Consider the following 21952-nt stretch of genomic DNA (forward strand, 5'->3'; position numbering starts at 1 on the left):
AAAGCACGTTTTCAGGGAGATTTTTTGGACCAAAGAACTCAGCAGTTTAATATGAAGGATACTTCTACAGACTGCAACAGCTTTTATTGCTAAAGCAGTGTGTCAGAAGAAAGAGAGGTCATCAAATGACCACTGAAATGTTCAATTAAGAACAAAAAGGTAAGTAATTTTTTAGAACTGTCAAGCACTTTTATATTAAAGAATACTGCTACTGCTTTTACCACAGTGTCTGAAAAACAGAGTCAGTAAAACAGAGCAAAGTGTGTTGAAATGACACCAAGTCACCCATTACTCCTAACTATTAACATTATTTAGTTAATTCACCAGCAGCTTCCTGGTACATACATCTCCACTAATTACGAATACAAAAAGACAATGGTATCAAGGTCATTCTTTTACTTCCAAGAATTTCCAGGCAATTAGTAATTCCATATGCAAAAGTATCCCTGTCCTGCTTTACCTTCCTGGATGGAAAGATAAAGAAAGAAAGGAAACTACAGATGTCACATAAACCAATGAACTGGAGTGAATTGGAAAATCAGTTCTGTTCTGCTAAAGCAAAAGAAAAGTTTCTAGATAACACCAGGGCAGTTATTCCCATATGCTTTCCCTACAAGTGAGTGGATACTTACTTTCAGTTCATTTGTAAGCTGCTGTATTTTTCGTTTCATTTCATCATATTCACCATACATTTTTTTTCTTACTTTTTCCAGAGTTGCTCTCACCTGTTGTCAGAAAAATCAAATGCCTTTATGAAACTTACAGATGATACTGTTTATACTAGGACATGATTTTTTTCTATGTTCTTCACTGTTACTTTCCATAATTTCCATTATTAATCTACCTCTGCATAACAACAATTTACTCTTAAGAACAAGAAAAAAACTTAAGTCTCAAGACTTGCCTACGTAGGGATGATACAAATACCTGTCTCTATGAGAAATTCTAAACTTCTCTGTAGACACTTAAACATTTGTAAATTAATAATTTAAATAAATGAATTTAAGTTAAATTATCCATAAGGTATTCTAACCTGATTACTAAATGAATTAAAACTAATTTGAGCATATATAGTTTTATTTCTGAAAAAAAGCATCCACACATAGATTTCATACATCTTCATACTTTCAAAAGTGGTTACTTCTCCCTGAGCATCCTTTGAAGATAAACCCTTCTAATTTCAGACTTTTATTTACCAATGCAATTTCAAACCTGAAGAGCAGAGAACTCAGTTTGATTTTAAGAACTGTGGATGCAAATTATTCCTTGTCTTAAAAAAAGAAAAAAAAGGAAAAAAAAGACAAAACCAAACAAAAATTAAAAAACCAGCTGGCTTCCAGCTCCAGTTTACATGCCATTGCAATCTTGTTTGCCTGCAGTCTACATTCCAGCCACAGAATTCAAACTCCTTTTTTCCTTTTTCCCCTTCACCCCTATCAAATGGTGAGACTGACTGCAGATACTCTAAGGCATCGAGTTTACCTAAGCTTACCTGCACAGGCTTGGGGTGTGGGGAAAACTCGAGCAGAGCTAATTTATACAAGAGGGGATGTTTCCAGGAGCCCTGCAGAGAGCACACCCACTCCCTCCCACAAAGAGGGGCACTGGCCACCAAACCTATGTGCTCAGATCCAGAGGAGACCATCAGCAGCTCTGACACAGCCCATCAGTTTTGTTCTGTTTAAGTCAGCACGTATGCGGACAAGCTCAGGACTCTTATTTTTAAGACTCTGCTTTTAAAGGCAAAACTTATCTGGCAGGCCAAAGTTCACAAATTGGCACAGCTGAACTCAACTTCCAGAAGATGGGAGAGCAAGAGCCAGCATGTGTCTTCCTATGTCTTTCCCACTTTTTCCTGGAAGAATCAGTACCCTGAATGCACAAGCAAGACATGCAGTTCACCTGGTGCGTCGTGTCCCTCCCTGCCGTGAGCCGGCTGGGAACAGAAAAGGGCAGGGAGATGGTCCCAGTCTAAGCAATCTAGCCCAGGTACCAGGAATAGTGGAGTTTGGGGAGCTGGCCCTGCTGCATGACAATTCACCTGTCCCTTGACACCACCCCAACAGGGAAGAGAAACTACCCAGGCAGGAAAACAGCACCAGGGCAGCTTGTGTGCTTTGCCAGCACTGCAGTAGTGACATACCCTGACATGCCCTAAGCTTGAGAGTGGTGAATACTGGGAGGGGAGCTCCCAAACTGTGAGTAATAAGGGAAAGAAGCAAGTGCTGATAGTTACAGAGACCAGGCAGACGTTAAGACCATACATAATTACAGTCTCTTACACTGCTGGTTTGGCTCAGTGTTCCTCCCTTTATATCAACTGCATTTGCACTTGAATCAGTGTAACCTGATAACCACTGACCAATGGCTCCATGGGTGGTGAGGGTGGATGGAAAAAGAAGGTCAAATTATTTGCCCTGGGGTAATCAGGGTGTTACTGCCAAAGCCTGAGAGCCAAGGACTGATGGGCTGAGTTTCAGGCACAGAAAAATTTCAAGCAGCATCAGAAATACATTTTTTGTCTTTCAGGAGAGCTTCTGCCAATTATGATAAATGAGCATGCACAGAGAAAGTAGTACAAAGACATCATTATTAGGCTGACTATTTTAAGGCTGCCCCCAAATATACCCCAGTGATTTTACTACATCACCTAATTTAGAAGCCTTTTCAAACCTGGGGGGCTTGGGGATGGGGAAGCAAAGGAAGAGAGGAGAGAGAGTTTGTCCTTCCAGGTGTCTGCTTACACAGTTTTTCCTGTCAGCAAGAATTTTCAAGCACCACTTGGCAGGGAGGCCTTGAGTCTGGACTGCACAGTTCCCAAGTATATATATAGCATATTTTTTTCTCAATTCAAATGCTAACAAGGTAAGCCTTTAGCTTCTGAGGAGGTTCCCAATTCAAATTCAGGTGTTGGGCTGGACAGCAGTCATCCCATTATACACTCACAGCTCTACATGGATATATGGAAAGGATATTTGACAAATGTTGAAGCTGAAACTGCAACTCACTTCTTTGATGTAATTCATCTCTTCTTTCAGCTGATCAGCTGACCAGCCATAAACCACCATTTCTCTCTTATGGTTGTTGTCAGTTCGGTGCACAACACCATAGACCATCCCATGAGAGAGCTTCCCTGGAGACATCCCATTTGGTACGTGGTAGAGCTCCTTAAAGTGGGGGGAAAAAAAGAAAAAAGAGAGATAATTTTAAAATCAGACTAGAATAAAAAAAACAAAACAGCAACATAGGGCCAGGAGAGACAGCCAACTATAGCGATGATCAATTCATAATTGACAGATAATACAGAGATGTCTTTTTTCCACAGCCTTTAATGGAAATGACATAGGCACAGCTAGAGGAAACAGATTGGGGAGGTAGAGCCATGTGAGAAAAAGTTATCCTGGCTTATTTTCTTTCATCAACATATGCTACTTTTCTGCGTTCTTGCAAAGCATTGTCAGGTCTCTAGTTCCTTCTGAACTCTTGCAACCACAGAATTGTCCCTCACTGCCCAAACTCCCTGCTGCAGGAAACATAAAAATTCACAAATTTAGTTTAAAATTACTGAAAGTTATAAGAAACGGTAATTAAAACATTTTAGGCAAGGTTCCTTAAAAGAGAGTTTAGAAAATATCTGTTTATCTTGAAGATAAACAAAGTAGAATTTCAGTTTGCACTTAAAGCTAAGTAAGGGCCTCCAAGGCAATGAAGTGCTCATTTTAGGGCTCCATTTCTCTTATGGAAGTTGTAGAACTGACATTGTAAGAGCTAGGGCAAAGCTATGAAACAGCATTCATGTGGGTGTTCCAGCATTATTAACTATTGTAGAAGGATAAATCTTCTAAATCAGGTCTTGCTATGTCAGTAGAAAGGCTGTTTAAAAGTGACTACATTTGTTATTTTAATGATCTGCAGAAATTTGTAAAACGTACTTGTGATAGGTTGTATGTCTTGCTTCGAGGCACTCTTCCCAACAGACTCCTCTTATTCATCTCATCAATACACTTAGTAAGAAAAATATTCATGCAAACAGCAGGAATCATTTCCCTCAGCATGTAAATAAATATCTGCAAGGTCAGATGTAACCACCTAACCTGACAACTCACCCAGCCTTCCTTCCAACCAACCCAGAAGAACATCCTTCTGTAGCAAGCATCTGAAATGAGTCAGTCTCCAGAACTACTCACTTCTCTTCTTGATTACAAAGAATTTAAACTATTAGCTCAGACAAAGAGACTTCCACATTATGACTTTTTTTAAAAGAGGAGAAAAATATTCTTCATTAACTTGAAGTATTTGCAAACTACAAACCTAAAATTAGTGGTTATTTCTGAGTGGAAAGTTAGAAAGAAAGTTTGGAAACATTTGTTACTGCTTAGCTTTGCACACTGCTTTTGAAAGGCCAGTTCTGGGGGAAAATCAGTTATAGGTGATTTTACTGAACTTTCTTATGCTGCATATACTAGGATAGAGGTAAATTTGAGAATATTTATTACACTGACTTTAGAATAGGTTTGGGGTTTTTTGTTCAATAAAGACAACAGGACAACCTTTAGTAAATTAGGAGTCTAAGCAGTGTCTAAATACTCTCTTTGACACCAAACAGAGGCTGAAAGCTCAGTGCCTTATATCCACCTGCAGCTGCATCCTAGAACATCTCCAGCCCTTACCCTGACAGATGAGAGGACAGCAACTGCAGTCTAAAGCAGCAGCACTTTCAGTTTTAGCAGCCAAACGCAGCTATGGTGGCAACATGAGAATAAATACTTCTTTGGATAAGGGGAAAATGAACATGAAAATTTACTTGCATTAAGAAAAATGGGTAAAGACAGACATTTGTTTTATATTGTGTCCCTCCTGCATGGCACTGGCAGATTTCCAAAATTGTAAACCCTACACATTTTCCTTTATCATATAATTAATAGCTTAATCATGTTGCTGAAGCTTGGGGGGGTGTGCAGGGCTGGGAGGGGAATAATCACAGAGCAGACACCTAATAAAGAACATTTCAGGTGAAGAACAACAAAACTGTAAACCATCATTTAAAAAAAAGCCTTAAAACCACTTAATGATAAAACATCAGGCAACCAGCCCTACCTATACATGATATAACTTTGCACGTTGTAAACATTACATGCAAAGCTCCACAGCCTCATAATCAGCCATTTCATAACTATGTATTATTGGGGTTTTTTTTGTTTTGTTCTCTGGATGTGCACAAACAAAACCTCCACACCTGATATTTTGAGAACAGAGAAATACAGGAACTAGATGGGACATGCCTCAAAACTTTTTTGTGTTTGTTTGCTTCCAGGGTTGTACGGTTTCTTTCATATCTTCATTGCAGCTCCTCCCCTGCATCTGGATAATGGGATTACACACAAGTTTCCATCTTCCTGATAACAGAACGAATAATCACTCTGATTGTTTAGAGGTTACCAAGGCGCCAGACACTGAATTCATAAATCCATACCCTTTGCCCATGATCATTCATTTTTAATGAGGTGAACAGCTGAATACCAGCAATACCAAGACCCTTTGTGCCTCTGAAACACTAGCAGAATTGTCTAAAGTGCTGTTTGCAGAATTCTGTATGAAAAACTATTGCCAAGTTCCTTATTTTTAGAATATTATGGACACATTCCTAAGGAATGTTGTGAAGGATTTCCACCCCCTACCCCCCAGAGAAAGACCTACAAATTCAGACCCATTGGTCTGCAACACTTCCCACTGCAGGTGGAAAATCACCCATGGCACTTACATATGTATTTTACAGACTTAAATTTACATCATATTGGGCAGCACATGCAGGATTAAGTATGCACAAAGGCAAACTGCTTACATGTTTCTTGTAACAATGCTAAACTTGCCCATAATCTGTATTGGCACAAGCCTCCCAAGGTGCTTTTGTTACTTCTCTTTCAGAAGATTAAAAGAATCTCCATCATCTGTTGACTGTTACAGTTCTCCTGTGTACTACTTAAAATACAGGATATTGTTTTTACCCTCTCCTTATTCCTCCTTCGTATCACAATCCTCAGACAAGCACTTGTTAAAATTTCAGTACAGTTCTTGCTTGATTTAAAGTTGTGTGAACCAACAACTACACAAATAACTTCTCTGATATTTCTTTAGCCATTTTCATTGCTGTTCTATTCCAGCTTTGTTTATTTTCTACTCCTCCTTTTCTCTGTTTGGTAACTCTTAATTTCCACTCAGTGACCTCTTGTTTCAGGGTTCTGTACAAACAAAGAAGGGCTGACCTGATGCAGCCCCCTCTTAAAGGACAGGTTACAATCACAAAGCTCTGCTCAATGCAGGGTTGAGAGTTGGATGGATTCCTTGGCTTGTTGACTTTCTTAATACACCTTTGCCTCTAAAGGAGGCCTTGCTGAATAGCTCAGTTCTCAAATTTCTCCACAGATCTGTGTCACTAAGTATGCATCGAGTACACTTTCTGCCAGTTTGTCTCCTCTCTTAAGCCACTTCCACCCACCTTTGTCTATTTTTCTCCCTTCACTGTTTTTTCCTTTTCTGCCTTGTCCTCTGTTTTTCCTCTATCACATCCTCTCTCTCCCATGTTTCCTCTTTCATAAATCCTGGATTTTCCACATCCCCAAGGAATACAGAACAGTTTTTTACAGTCAAACACTTTTCATTGTTTTCCTCTATGTCCCACACATACCCACATATTTTTCCAAGAGGGTTCTCAATGGCCTCCACTACAGTGAGACATCTCAGTGAAGATAACAGCATAAGTAAATATATGCAAGTAAATACTGTAAAGTTAAGCAGAAAAGTGCTTGAAGAAGGTTTCATTAGATTAGTCAACCATCCCTGTTTAAGGTCAAAATATCAGTCGGATCCCTTCTGATGTGAGCTGCTGATCTGAAAAGGCAGACTAAGCTTAAGCAATTTGTGAGTATTTCTTTGTGCCTGCAGTCAGTTCTGTGACAGCCCAAGGTAACAGCAAGATGCACATGCATCCTGTATCAGCTTCCAGGAACACGCTTTGTCTGTGTTGCAGCAACAGACATGTTGTACTTGGTATGGTCACACAGAATGTGCTCAAGAAATGTAGCCTGTGTTTACTTAACTAATAAGTATTTAATACAGAAGCCTACACCCCAAGGTTGCAAAAGCCTTGATAATTGCCATGCATCCTGTTTATGTGTCTGTCCAAGGACGTAGCACATGTTAGCATGAAACAGGTGAAGCAAAGACATTATAAAACCAAACCCTAAATATGAGTTGTTAGCTGCTTTTTCTATGGCCCGTGGTTTTATTGGCATCACAAATAACACTGAGGAATGATGTGCTTCCTAATCTGTCTCCATCAGTCTTTTTAATTAAAGTCAGACAGCCCCATACTTCTCCATGCCCCAAAATTGAAAGCAAAAGCACAGAAGATATTTTGAGGAAAAAAGGATGTCTAATGTAATGCTTAACACAATTCTGGGTTTAGCATTCATATGGCCTTCAGATTTTCCTGACTCATGATCTTCTGTTTACCTACACATCTAAAAACTTTGAACAAGAACTGTATCAGTTAAGTGAGGCTTTATCTTTTCCTTAACAGTCACATTCCAGACGTTTCTGAAATATCCAGTTATCTTTTACTTGTTCACTAGTTATACAAGGAACAAGAATATTCAGGTTGTTACTTAGGTTACGTATTTTCTGTTCAGTAAAATGACACATTTATAACATTGAGGTCACCAAGAACAGTTACTGTGCTCTGATAAAAGGTAGCTCTGTTGTGTTTTTTCATATTCCTCTACAGCCCATTAAAATCTTGTTACGTTTATGGATGTTTTATATAAAAATAGTATTAAAATGGGGAAAATACGCCATGACATAAGACATGAGTGTTCCTAAATTCATGATGCTAAACAAGAAGCAGTGCTTAACACATTCCAACTTTTAAGCTCCTTGGGTGTAGAATTTAGGTATCCATCTCAAAACACAGAAGTGAGAGGCATTATAAAGAGTCATATCTCATCCATGAAATCTGTACACAGAACACCAATGTTTATGCATTAGGAAAATAAAATACAACAAATGCAGTAGTAACCTCAGAAGTCAAGGGAATTCTTTCTGTGCTTTTCGTGTAGGGCTGGTTTTAATGAAGGTGTCGCTTAATTAGTACACATCAAAAATCAGGCAATCAGCGCTGGAGAGACTGATGAACAGTAACATCAGCCACCTGTAGCACATGAGCCACATTTGCTAGGGCACAAGTTCTGCTCTGCAGATAGGAGTGGGCTGGCAGCAGAGAAAATAGGCACTGTCCTAGATTCGATGTGCACAACAGCCCCTGCTCACTGCGCTCGTATTCTTGATCCAGGCCTGACACGAGTTTCTGCTTGATTCTCACCATGACATACAGGAGCAAATCCCTCTTCTGGCTTCTTCACAGCCTACTTTTTGTGCTGGGGAAAATTCAAGCATTTGAGGATGTACACAGTCAAAGTACCAAGTAGAGTTTAAGGCTAAACGCCACTCAAACTCAGGTAAAAGCCACAAAGACAGTAAAGTGACACAAATTTCTGGTGTATCATCTCATTTTCATTCTCTTGTCCATGTGTCCAAATGAAAAAAAAGTCTGTCTACATGTATCTCCATATTGTGCCCTCAAAAGCTTATATGCAGCTTCCAATGACACTTCCAAATTTAGCCATGACAGTGAAGAAAGAGACTGATGGATAAAAATAAGCCCAATCCCAAACAGGGACAATACAATTGTCTTGTAGCCCTTTATTATGCAAGACAAGAGGCTTCAGGACATGCAGATTTTGCATACAATCTGCCAAACACAATATGCCTTTGTACTTCATGGTGAAGTAAACAGCCTCACACTACTGTCATCCATTGTCTATCATGAACAAAAGTAATGGAACAAAATCAGAATAGTCTGTGATCCTCTCTACCTAAAGTGCTGACAATTCAGAGATATCCAGCACTAGGCTTTTAGCCTGTAACCAACCAACCAGCCTCTACCTGTCAGAGAAGTTCTCATATCCTTCTTTCAAGGTATCATAGCCTAAATATAAATAGAAAAATTCAACCTGACACACTGGAGCACAAGCTCACTCTCCTTTCAGCTTCTGAGATCAGTCTCTAACTGCACCATCTGCCAGCCTTTCACAGAAGACAGGGAGAGGCCACCCTAGTACAGTATTGCCTACAGCAATTTTGTTGCAAAAAACTACCCAGATCCATCACTTTTATCTCTTGCACCAGATCATTTTTATTTCGTGGATGTATAGCAACAAAAAAGTCAATCTAGAAACTTACTGCACTGATACAGATTGACTGAAGTACAGCATACATTTTCCATGAAGCTTGGACTACAGTGAAAAAGGCCAAGCCAGAGCTATCAACTGACACTGGATCACTTCTGATCTGCAAAACAAGTCATTGGAAGGATCAGCACTAGCAAGAGCTGCTGGGCAGCTCATGAGCTGATTCTGCAACTGAAACACCTCTTAGTGGTCCTGAGCCCGAGAAAGATGGAGCAAAGTAACAAACAGTCAGTGAGCCATCACTGTGTCACACCAGGGCAGCTCAGAATCACCTCCTTCTAATGAAAGATTTGAAAGAGGAGAGATTACAACCAAATGTCACGCCACGGTGTATTTATAGTTTCCTGGCATTCCCTCGGACACTAAGAGGCCTTTGCTCTCCTCCCTCCCCGGCAGAGACAGAGACAGGGAATAGTCTGTCTCTCCCCAGCACTTGTCCTGCCCAAACAGGATAAGTGTCCTGTCCTGCTCTGACTGCATGACTCGTTTGAGCACTCCAGCAAAAACTGTATAGTCCCACAGATTACCCCTGCAGTTCATTTCTGTAAGTCACACAGCATATAAAGACAGCACAGAACTCTAGATTCCAACAAGGAATCTGATGTTAAAACTTCATTCTTACTGAAGCTGGATTTTTTATCTTAAAATTGTCAAGTGCAAAGCAGAAAATGGAGCAGTTCTCTAATTTCTATTACCCTTATTTCCAAAAAGGGGGCACAATTCTCAAAGGACGGTGTGTGGATTACCTAAATTTGTTCTTCTCCAAGTGCTTTAAGTGTTTTCATTAACATGAAGTCAGCTGAACATTGGTGATCAGCAGAGATATCTGATCACTGTTTTTAGGAGACTTTTTAAATTAAATTGGAGTAGAAGCATCACAGCATGACTAGGTCATGAGGCATGTGTGCACTGTAAGTTATTGTATAACTAATTCAAATAGATAATGCAATAGGTTACATAGACAATAAAAATCTGCACGTAATATATTACTGCCTGGCTTTAGAGACATAAGGAAAGACCAGTTCACAATCAGTGATTTTTCTGGAGCTGCTTCCATACACTGCAATCTGTGGGGTAATTTTGTTAATTACACAGAAACTATAAAACACAAATAGATGGCACAATTCCTCTGGGGTTTTTAATTGCTATGAGTTTGACTGATTAAATCCCATCTAGCTGTGAAGACTTTATGTATGCTTTCTAAAAATCTTTAAATTGTCTCAAAGCACTGAACTTCAGAAAACTGCTCAGAACATACAGCATTTAAAACACACACTGTTTTTTTGGTCTCAGCTAAAAAGCTTCCATCTCTTAAAATCACTGAGCAGTATCCTGAGCCAAATAATGTATTTATTATCTTTCATATCCTCACCTTAACATCCTCTGATATAAAGCCCACTCGCTTTTACTTGTATTACGTGGGAAATAACAGCTCTCATTAAATATAAGGTCCCACAGAGAAAAAAAATTGGTCACGTAAGAAAATTGTCACTACGAATTGTCCAAGCCCTAATCATTCAGACTTCTTTCTTATTATTACACTACTCAGCTCCATAAAATGAGTAAGCCATGAGTCAGTATCTACCCTCCTCAAAAACAAACTTCGACTCCTCTCAGGGCAATGAGCCCATAAGCTTAGGCCAGTCTGAGGGCTGCTGCAATCAGATACAAGCTGGCAAAAGACTGACAGAGAAGCTGCTTAAGTGCCACAACTAAACCCATCTGTAAAAAATGAATTATTACTATTTAATGCTGGCCCGAAGTTAGTTTGCATTAAGCCCCATTTAATCTATTCTGTAAGTAACATTTCTAGAGCTTGAAGGATCAATTACTCTGCCAGAGCACTGAATGAAAACCTGAGTGTATACACTATTCGAGCACAAGAAATATCTGTTAAGGAATCCTTATCTTGATCATTTTACTTTGCATTTATTTTTATTGCTTTGGAATGTTTGTCTTTCTGAGTAATTTTTCAGTTATTTTTGCTTCTAAGTATCACTAAGAAATTATTTTGAGTAAGTCCTATTGCTGTTTTGCTTCCTATTGTCATTTTACTGTTCAGACATTGGGTCCAGCAAACTTCACCAACTTCTTCTTTGATTTTGGTTTATCAAAGTATAAATGTGGTGAAGTTGTAGAGCCTGTCAAGCTTCCCTTTTTTAGACTCTATCCTTAAGACAAATTAAACATCATCTCTTACTCTTAAATAGCTCTTAAAGAACAAGTTCTGCACTAAAGCAGATTTAAGATTTTTTTATGTGCACATACTCATTTCTACAAAAAAATTGCCATTCTGAACCCTTCTAAGCACATGACCTTCAAATCACTTTCACTTCAGAACAACCTTAAATTCTTTATTTTGTATTTCTTATTTGCACATCACCCTTTACCAAAATTAGCTGACACAGCAAAACATCAAGGTCCCTGGCCCAGCAGCTCCCATACACACTAATGCCCAAACCTTGCACACTGCCAAGCCTACACGAAACATGAAATCCCCTTCAGCTGAGGATCAAGATCCTGTTTGATGCAAGACCCAGCTCCTGATAACAGTTTCCTGCTCTTTGAAATATAAACATCAAATAATCAAGTTTTAAAGGTACCTCAGTCACAAATCACCTCCAAACCCTTTGTTGTTCCTCCACACCCTCTGTTGTTCCTCCACCACTGTCCTTCTTGCAGTTTTGCAATCCCTAACTCCAAGGCTCAGGCTCAAAGCTCACAGCAACTAATATCGGCGGCTATGGAGGGCAATATTTACTCCTGCTTTATACAGAATTTAACTTTGATTCTTAAAACTTACGCTTTTCTTTCTTTCAGTTTCCTTCACTCCCTGCTCAGGCTGTGAGACTTCATCAGGTGGCACCGTCAAGCGTAACCTACAGACGTTCATCTGAAAGAAAAACAAGATTTAGGCATTATAAAAAATTATTTTCATAATTCTCTTTACAGAATGAACTGTACTAACGTTCAAGTTTGAATCTACTATTTTCTACCTTCTACCACATAGCTGCCAAAAGATTATTTTTTTAAAGGTTAGAGGGGTTTTTAGATGGCAAAAAATAATTCAAGGGCATCCCCATAATTACATCCCTGAATAGCAAAAATCCATTTCAATCAACAACTTGTTCTTATGTACTCATAAATGACATTGAGAACTGAGAGAACAGAACAATGAACATCATTTTCTACTTTCTGAGTTTTGTTTGCTGATTGGCCATACTTTTAATCTTCAAAAGAGATTATTTAGAAACAGAGTGTATTTTAGAGTGAATGCTTCTTTTCTGTTCAGTATATGGCCAAATACTTGAGGCAAGGGATACCTCAGTGCTGCAACTCCACTGAATGTGAATAGAAATATTATTGAAATCTGTTACATACAAATTATTTATAAAAACTAAGCTTCAAAACACTTCAGAAAAATTTAAGCAGTGTTGTTTCCCAACTGATTTTAGAAAAGCCAGTAGGGACGATACCTTTCTGTCCCCACCTGCAGTTTGCCTTGCTTTGGGCTGAGATAACTTTGGTGTAAGGATATTTTCAAATCAGTGCATTTCATACAAGAAATTTTGTTAAAACTTTTAGTCTCAGTCCTGCTCAAGAGACGTTTTTGTGGAAAACAACTGTAAGTCCTAAAGAGAGCACAGCAAATGCTGAAATAAGAATTTTGGCAGTCCAGATTCAAAGCTGCACAATACCTTCCTGTGAAATCCCAGCTGTCTGTTGACAACAAAGAGAGCTCTTAAAGCTCTTCCTGTAAAGCTCTGAAGTATCCCTTTCATGATTACTGTGGGCCATCACCACTGCTCTTCTACAGCCCAGCATCTCATGGGATCTAGAGCTCTCCAGTTTTTCCTGACTTCCTACCTCCAGTCATGTTCAATGTGTGTCTTCCTCTGAAATACCCCTTCCCATTGCACTTGCCCAAGCTCACAGCTCACAGGTCATTACAGCACTTCCTTTGGCCTTGAAAATGGCAATAAAGTTCAGACCTTTTTCAGCTTTTCAAACAGGCTTTAACTTTTTCTTCTTCCCAAGCAAAAGCAATTGGAAGAACTATCTGCAAATATCTGCAGCAACTTCACTGTTTTTAATTCCTTTCTTTAAATCTGTTGAGAGGACAAATCAACAGCATTTCGACTACTGGTATGTTCTCAACTGTATTTAAAATATGTTATGTATTGCCTTCCATCTTTCTCTCAGTTTGGTCTTCCAGGCCTGCTAGGCCTGTTCTGCCAATAAGGAACAATGTCCTGACATGCAGATAAAGTTCTTATAAAATATGTGAGATGTGTGAAAAAGGAATAAAAAGTTTCTAAGAAGATCAAGGTGAAATAAAACCTACTCTTTGGACACATCTGTGAAGGCAACTTTTTGTGCATTGTTAATTTATCATTCATGCATATGCTAGCAAATCTAGAACAAAAAGCCACAAAGTCAAACAACACCCCCAAAACTTAGCATAAGAGCAGGTTATGCATTCATATTTGATAAAGAATTCTGAAACAATGAAATGCATTTAAAAATGATCAATCTTGGCACGCTGGCTTTTGACACAGATTGACTGCTCTGTTTGTTCTAAGACCACCAGACTCTCCCCATATACTACAGAAGCTGATGGTGCTTCCCACTTACAAGTCAGTTATCAAGATATATTGATAATAAACTCCTCATCTTCAAAACTCTTGGATTCATAATATAATCGGTATCACCTTTTCTCACCTATTTAATTTCCATTTCCCCTGCCCTTTCTTCCCATTAGCTTAGTAAGGCTCTTTCCTCTTAAAACATCCCCGTTTACAACGTGAAGGGAAACAGAGACTGGCATTCCTCCATGTAGGCAAACAAAGACCAGAGTCATAAATAGGAAATAGAACTGAATCTCTGCTGTGCAGGAAGTGACAGAAGAGGTCAACTTTTCCTTACAGTGACTTCAAATGAAGGAAAACTGCACAAAAAGAAATGAATGGATTGCTAGGATAAAACATTAAAAAACCCTCAGATAAATAGAAATAGATAATGACTGGTAATTTAAAGTTAGGAGAAATTGAGTTGTGTATGATTCTCTGAAGCTGGCAAATAGCTTGCCTACTAATCAGTACAGGGCTAATTATAGGCAACGTAGATTCAGAGTGCAGTGATTGTAAATAAGTAATTACCCCTGTACCTGTCTACCGGTCATGACTGACTGTCACATCACAGAGCTACTATGAAGGAAATCACAGAATGGCAGCCAAATCATAACAAATAGATTGGAAATACACATTTACAACAGTAATTTGTTGAGACTAAAACCACTGTACAATAAAAGGGTTGTTATCATTTAAACTGCTTTTTCTTGCCCTTTTCACACTGCCTTATCCATTACCCCCAAATCATTTCCCTCACCCCAACTGGCAGTCAGCTGAGGATTTCAGCCTTGAAGTGATGCCCAGTAAGGCTTGTACAGCAGTGGCAAAGTACCACCCAGTTCCTTGCTGGGACAAACCTACACAGGCTGTACTTTCGCTATTGTTTATAACAATAGGACTTCCTCAGCATCCCTGGGGAAACAGCAGCAAACATATAAAGCAGCCATCCACTTCTGCTCCTCGTAGGCCTCAGATGATGCATTCTACCTCAGGACAGAACCACAGACCAATCTGCTAAGATTCAGGAACACTACAGATGTTGGAAGGGAAAAACAACCACTTTTTCCTCTAACCCCCAGAGGCAGTCACAAACACTGTACATATACTGTTCTTGCTGTGCAGTGCTTTCTGAAGAATCAACACACTGTACCATTTGTCAGCAAGTTTACTGGAGCAAATGAATGAGGAGGCTCACATGGAAATCACAGCGAGCCCTCCTCCAACAGCAAACACTGCTGTAGTGATGCCTTAAAATGGAAATGAGCCCGTGACAGGAAGTGCCTCGACTCAGTGCCAAACAATGGCAGGATAATGTGCATGAGGATGAAGAAGTAGATTCCAGAAACCAATGCAGGAACGGGGAGGAGAATGAGAACTACTCCAACGGGGAAAAAGTTGTGATTCAATTGCCTTCAACTGCTTACTAAGAACAAGTGAGAAAAAACAGGGACAGACGTGGCTTCCACCCTCCCTTTATGTCACTGACATTGTCACTTTGTGAGCATAACTTTTAAAAAGAAATACCGGGTAGAAGAAGAACCAGGTATATTTCTAATAATCTTTCAGTTTTTTGTTTAATTTGCAGCATCTGCAGCTTGGGTAAGTCACCAATGTAAGTAAGCTTAATGGTACCAACATTTTATGTTTGCTCTTGGCTTTTTGACACCAACAACCCATGAGTGGCGTTTCCAAAGCTCATCTGGCATCACTTGTGAAACAAATAAGTAGAGAGAAAAACAAAGACTGACAGGTTCAGCCCAGCACAACACCAGACAGCAAAAGTTTGCTGAGTGCAGTGAAAATTAACAGGTCAAGACATGCTTTTTTACCAGATTTCTAAGAGGCTACTGGGACAGCATGGATGAGAGCTACTGCAGTATGGCAGTTAGGAAAAAAACCCAATCTAGGTTAGTTTAAAATGTTGAGAATTCGTGGCCCAGATCCACAATCCACATTTATGTTTACCATCCTACTCAAATCACTAGGGTGCAACTTAAAACAAATACAGATGACAGATTCTGTTTGAGTAATGTTCTTCAGCCTCTTCTTCCCCCCTTCTAAAAAACAAAGCACCCAGAAAGGCATTAATCATAGTTAACTATGGACTGAAATAATTACAGAGCTAGCATTAAAATAATGAGCAATGTTGTTACAGAATAACCAAAATTACTAGTACAGCAATAGAAAAATACAGGCTGCTGTACCACCAACCAGTCTTAGAATAAGACTTTTACAGGAGCCCCACAGAAAAGATGTGGTTCAATACTGATCCAGCTTCAAACCAACTTTAGAGTTAAACATCACCAGAATTTAATGTTGTTGATATTGTCTGATAATAAAACTGCATAGGGAAAACACCCTTGTCAAGTAAATATCCACTACCCTACCAGCTCAACACACAAAAATCACTCCCGTTGCCTAAAGCCCAGTGTCAGCTTCAGATTTTTGAAGGTGAAAGCAGAAAAACAGTGGATGTTTAATTTCAGTCAGTCCTAAAAAGCAAAGAAGAAAGTACTTTCTTTGCTCATTTATCTGTTGATTAGCCTGCTCCATTTATGAAAGCTCTGCTATGAGATTCCACACACAATTAAAGGGCACTTTTCCTGTGACCACAAACACACAGGAATGTGACACACATCTTTCATTTATTCAGCAGTTATTCTAACTGTCTTCCTCCCCTCTTCTTACAACTCATGGTAAGGGAGTCATATTTCACTAAAAAAAAGGGACAACAGCTTCCCAGTGGGCTGTATTTGCAAATTAAATTTTTACTAGTTTCCTTAAGAGAATATATCAAGTACAGTTCATCTTACATCATGCCCAGTAAATCTATCAAGGGGATGAAAATACAAAAATTATCACCTAAACACAAGTTCCCTTACTTGAACTTCTTTAAGAAACAGTAAAATAGGAAAACTCAATGGGAATACGGAAGACACATAGGAAACATAAATATGACTTTCAAGTCATCTTAATTTTTCCACATACATGAGCAACTTCAATTTTTATGAAGACCAGCAATCTTTTGCTGTGGAAGAGCCTGACCTTCTTGCTATCATGTAAAACAGAGCACCACAATGTTCTTCATTGTTTCAATTAGGAAATCATAATTTTGGAGCATCAAAACAATCACTCCATAAATCAAGAAGCTTCATGATCACATGGGTGTACTTCTTTGTAAGGACAAGATTATCACTTATTTTGATTTATTTCTTCACATGTGGAGTGAGCACTCACAATGATAGCAGTGTGGTTACAGCAGCAAGAAAAGGGCTATTTAAAGCTGGGTGGCTGTAGAGACATTCCTGTCATATCTGCATGAGTTTTAACAACTTTTTAGAAGCACTTCCTAACAGATTAATACATCGTTATTATTTAATGCATCTATGAAAATTAAAAAAACACATCAATAAATCATATTTCTGTATCTGAGAAACTGATTATCCAAACAAATTACTATTGCCATCTAAATCGTCGTGGCGAGCTTCGTCACAACAGGCAGAGCCTGGGCAGGCAAATTCTGAGTTTCAGATATCCAGATGCATTTCAAAGGTGCAGGGAGAAAGTCTCCAACACAAGTACACCTTCCCGAACAGCGACGGACTAGCACTACAAAAGCCTTGCGGGACACCCCAGAAGCCCATCATTTCCCCGCACCTACATCGAACGCACAGAAAGATGCTCTCGCACAGCGCAAAATAAGAGAGGAGAAAGAAAAGAAAAAAAAAAAAAGGAAGAAGGAAAGAAAGAAAGGAAAAGCGCTCCGCAGGTAAGTACAAGAGGGGGTGTCGAACCGCCGCTCCCCCGCGACACCTCCCGCGGGCCCTCCCCGCCGCCCCCCCGCCTGCCCCGCGCACCTTCCGCCGGGCGCGGCCGCCGTCCCCGGGCTGTCCCCGGGGGGTGGTGGCGGTGACCGTGAGCCCGGAGCTGTAGCGCAGCATCCCCGCGGGCCGGCGCGCACCGACTGCGGCTCCCGGGCCGGCGCCGCCGCTCCGCCCCGCGCACTTGGCCGCGGGCGGCCGCAGGGGCCGGGCGGGGGCGGGCCGGGCAGCGGGGCCGGGGCTCTCCCCTCCGCCCAACCTGCGCCCCCGCGGTGCCGCCCGGGCCACCCAAGTGCCCGCTTTCCTCGCCTGGGGTGGAACTGGGCAAAGGGGCCGTGGGACGCTGAGGTCCCGGTGCGGGGTGGCATTGCCTCTGCTCATTACTGGGTGTTGGGGCGCAGCGTGGGGAGAGGGGCTGTGAGAGGAGATCCGCCTGGGTCCGTCTGTCACTCAGCCACCTCCCGGGACTGGAAAATGGGGAGTAGGGCTCGAGGGAGTCACTGGGGGCCACTCCGTCCCATTCTCCTGTACCCACCTCTGAGCACTCTAACCAGAGAGTGATATGTGAAAGCTGGACACTGTCCTCCCTTTCTTCCCACAGCAGCAATCCGTGGGTGACCCAGGGCTGTCAGTTGTTATCCATGCTCCAGGAACGGGTACCAGACTGATCCAAAAGCACGCAGACCCCAGACAGCCGCGGGTTGACAGGCACAGAGCCGGTGCAGCTCAGTGCATGAGTGACAGCATCAGCCTTGGTGCCAAAGGTCCAACAAGGTGAGTCGGGTCTGCTGGAGCTGCCTGGCCCCGAGCCAGGTTGCAGGTGTGGACTTCAGCATTTCAGATGCTCAGCTCTTCTGGATCTGGGCTGAGGGAACGCCACAACCCTACCCCGCTGACACGGGCCTAGGCACACACATCTTCACCCACAGCCTGGGCTGCGTCTGTCATGAGCAGTGCATTCCTCAGTAATCAAGGGAGTCATACTCAAAGGAGATGCTTTTGTTTGAAGGAAATGGCACAACAAATACCTTAAAGAGCATGTTTTAAATAATTTATCTCCCGTCTCCATGTAATTAAATTAAGGCCACGAGAAAACACAGTTATGGCTGTGCAGTGTCTGTGCCCGATAAGATATAACGGACCAGAGTGTTGAAGAGAGGAAAGTAATTTGCACTGGAAAAATGTAAACTGCACCAAAGTCTGAGTGCCTCACCCTCTCTGCGTGCAATGCCTCTGTCCGCTTCTGCCCCCAGAATCTGTCTCCAGGACAAGATTCTGAGCTATCAACATGACAGGAATCTGAGGAAGAGAGGCAGAAATCATTGCCCAACCCAGAGGAATGAATGAAGGTTCTGCATTTAGTATTCAGCATTTTTTGTTGTTTTCCTAGCCACTGTTCTCTTCTCCCCCAGAGGAAGGTAATATAGCCCAAGGCAAATGAGTTAGAACAACCACTTGTATTTGGATTTCTCTCACCTCAAGATTGGCTGCATGTCTTTGTGGGAAGGCGTCTTGTGCCTACAAACAATTGCATTTCCATATGAATCACACCTGTCTTAGCTCCTGGTTGTAATGCTGCTTTCGTGGGTTTGCAGGTGGAGAATAGGTTTATCATCAACAACACGTTCCTTCACAAGTATGTTGTCTACCCACTGGGCTGTCATTTACTTGTTCCTGGTTATTCTGGTGAGCAGGAATGTCTCTATTTAAATTCTGGTTTGCAGACAGCTGGTGACCTTTGTGGTTTCAGCTGAGGAGGAGTTCATAGACCTGCGAGATTATCCTGGTTATTTAGAAGTTTTGCCTTCTGGACTTCACTTCCCTCTGGGAAAAGGCCTGTATGCAGGGCTGCCTAGTCACTGCGAGGCACAAACAGGAAACTGCTTTTCTAAGAACAGGCACAGAGATTAAACTTGTACCACACTATGGGAAAGGACCTCCCTTCCCATACACTAAAGCATGAGAGTAAGGCACAATAATCAGATCTCTGGGAGAATCTACAAGGTCTGCATCAACTTTGCAAATACTGATAATTTTGATGGAAATTTTGTTGGTGCAGATGAGGAAGACTTGTTCATGGATAATACAAAGATAGATAATAAAAATATAGTTTTCTCAGTTACATCTACCTTACTAGCAGCTTCCCCCATTTCTTGGAAAATAGCAGCAGGACATGTTTACCCAATTTACCAATATTTGCTTGAACAGAAGCATCTTCTACTTTTGGGCACATCCTCAAATTAATATCCTCTAAGAAAGAATAACCTGCATGCATAGCTAGTAGTCTCCTTTTTTTGGATACTCTCTGAATCTTCTTCCCTTCCCCTCAGTCAGGAAGCTGCTCAAGTGTAGTAAGGAGTCTAATTTGTTTGCTGCCTCGCCAGTTGACTGTGTATCCCATGCAACCATGTGCAGTCACCATATTTGTGTGTGAAATTATGACAGAAGAATCACTGATCATGAAGAATATAAATGCTCCCAAGAAGCAGCTGGGTAAACTCATGGAAGACAAGCTACGAGAGCTGTAAAACATGAAGATACATCTACAACTACTGACCCAGGAGGTCCCTGAACTGTGGGTTTGCTTCCTTGATACCTCCCCAGGGATAGGACATCTGACCACTGTCTTTTCAGCCTTGGCATGATGGACTCCCCACCTTCAGCAGTAAAGGTGACAGGCTTCTAGCAAGCAACAGGTCTCCTCTGCTCTGAACAGCTCTCATGCCCAGCTGTTGCTTGCCTAGGACCAGCTCTGCATGCATTCATGGTTGCAGCTCGTTATTCCACATTTGCCATTCTCTCTCACCCCCTATGGAAGCTTAAACCAAGAAGTGACAATCCACAGAGTCACTCTCTGTTTTGCTCCCTGTCTGGTTTTGGCTTGTCCCTGTTTGCCAGGACCCATGACTTTACCTCCCTGGTCCTGATAGTCTGAAGTAGATTTGCCACAGTTTACAACTCTTTTTTTCCTGCAAGGGTCATTGTACACGTGTTGAGAGCATTTTATACTGTCTGTGGTTTGGCATTACTTTAGAGAAATGAGATGGGGGAATAGAAAGGAAATCACTACTTGGGAATTAGTTTGACTAAATTAACAGTATTCTATTGGTTTTTACAGCTGGACAGACTACTCAAAAGGTATACAGAGTCACACAGACTGCTCAGACAATACACAATATGGTGGCAGAACATAATCTGACCAGGATGTTGAGCTTTCAGTTCAACACCTGGCACAGCCCTTTGTGACTGCAATGATCCAAAAGCACAGCAGGTTAATTACAAGATGACACTATAGTATGAATATCTGGAGCAATAGTTGTTGTGACGTAGCTAATATAATTACACAGAAATTGCAAGAAATTTAAAGTGTAGGCACCTTTTTTGTTTTTTGTACACTACCTTGTTCACCCCCACCAGTGTTACTGAAATATTTTTTTCCCCAGGAGGCCCAAAGACCATTTTGCTGCGGGAAAAATGAAACAGGATGTCACAAAATCAACAGACATTTCTATGGAAAGCCCTTGGTCACAAGATGGACAACAGAGCATGCAATACATGGAGTAGGAAGCAGGTCTGCCCTAACAGAATAGCAGATCATAAAATAATTCCTCCAGGAGTGGGTAGCCTGGTCTTGCCATAACAAATTGCCTAAATGTGGGCATGATAAAAAGCAGATTATTATTTTTCCATCAAAATCTCCTCTCCATCTTCAGGCTAACTGCTGACACAGTCAAGAGGAAGAAAAAAGTTCCAATAGCACATGATCAACTGGAATATTAATCCCATAAGATTTAGGAATAATTGCAAAGGTACAAATGGAACAAGAACTCACACCTGTGGTCATTAAGGTTATAAAGTCCCATTTGTATTGCTACAAAACTGAGGTCTTGTAATTAACTTCTAATAGCCTACACTTTCCAGGGAGATTAAGATCTATTCTGCCTTTACCATCCCTAAAGTATGAAACCCATTTATAGAAGAAATTATCAAATGGACAGGTGCATGTAAAATATTTCAGAACCAGACTTACTAAGAACTGTAGGCTCAATCAATTATTTTTCCTCAAAGCTGTTTCTTTTTGCTGCCAGCTCTTACCCTTGTATTCTACAGACACACACTTAGCTCAGCATCATAGAACTATTAAGCTCTCCTTTTTAGGCATTTAAAATGAAAATTTTAGCCTGCTAATGGTCAT

At 40.8% G+C, this 21952-nt stretch overlaps 1 protein-coding gene across 8 annotated transcripts in view; it reads right to left on the reverse strand.

Moving 5' to 3' along the window:
* MYZAP (myocardial zonula adherens protein) overlaps positions 1-21952 on the reverse strand; it is a 56739-nt gene that overhangs the window by 33916 nt on the left and 871 nt on the right. The window contains exons 1-4 of one of the 8 annotated variants that reach the window (XM_017827542.1): positions 17794-17899; positions 12109-12198; positions 3009-3167; positions 633-725 (exon numbers count right to left, since the gene is read on the reverse strand). In XM_017827542.1, coding sequence (XP_017683031.1) covers positions 633-725; positions 3009-3167; positions 12109-12198; positions 17794-17877 — 426 coding nt within the window. In that variant the 5' untranslated portion in view covers positions 17878-17899. The other 7 variants (XM_017827539.1, XM_017827541.1, XM_017827540.1 and 4 more) reach the window with 7 other exon arrangements.

This window comes from Lepidothrix coronata, unplaced genomic scaffold (genome assembly GCF_001604755.1).
Source record: "Lepidothrix coronata isolate B3197 unplaced genomic scaffold, Lepidothrix_coronata-1.0 Scaffold140, whole genome shotgun sequence".
NCBI classification, from domain to species: domain Eukaryota; kingdom Metazoa; phylum Chordata; class Aves; order Passeriformes; family Pipridae; genus Lepidothrix; species Lepidothrix coronata.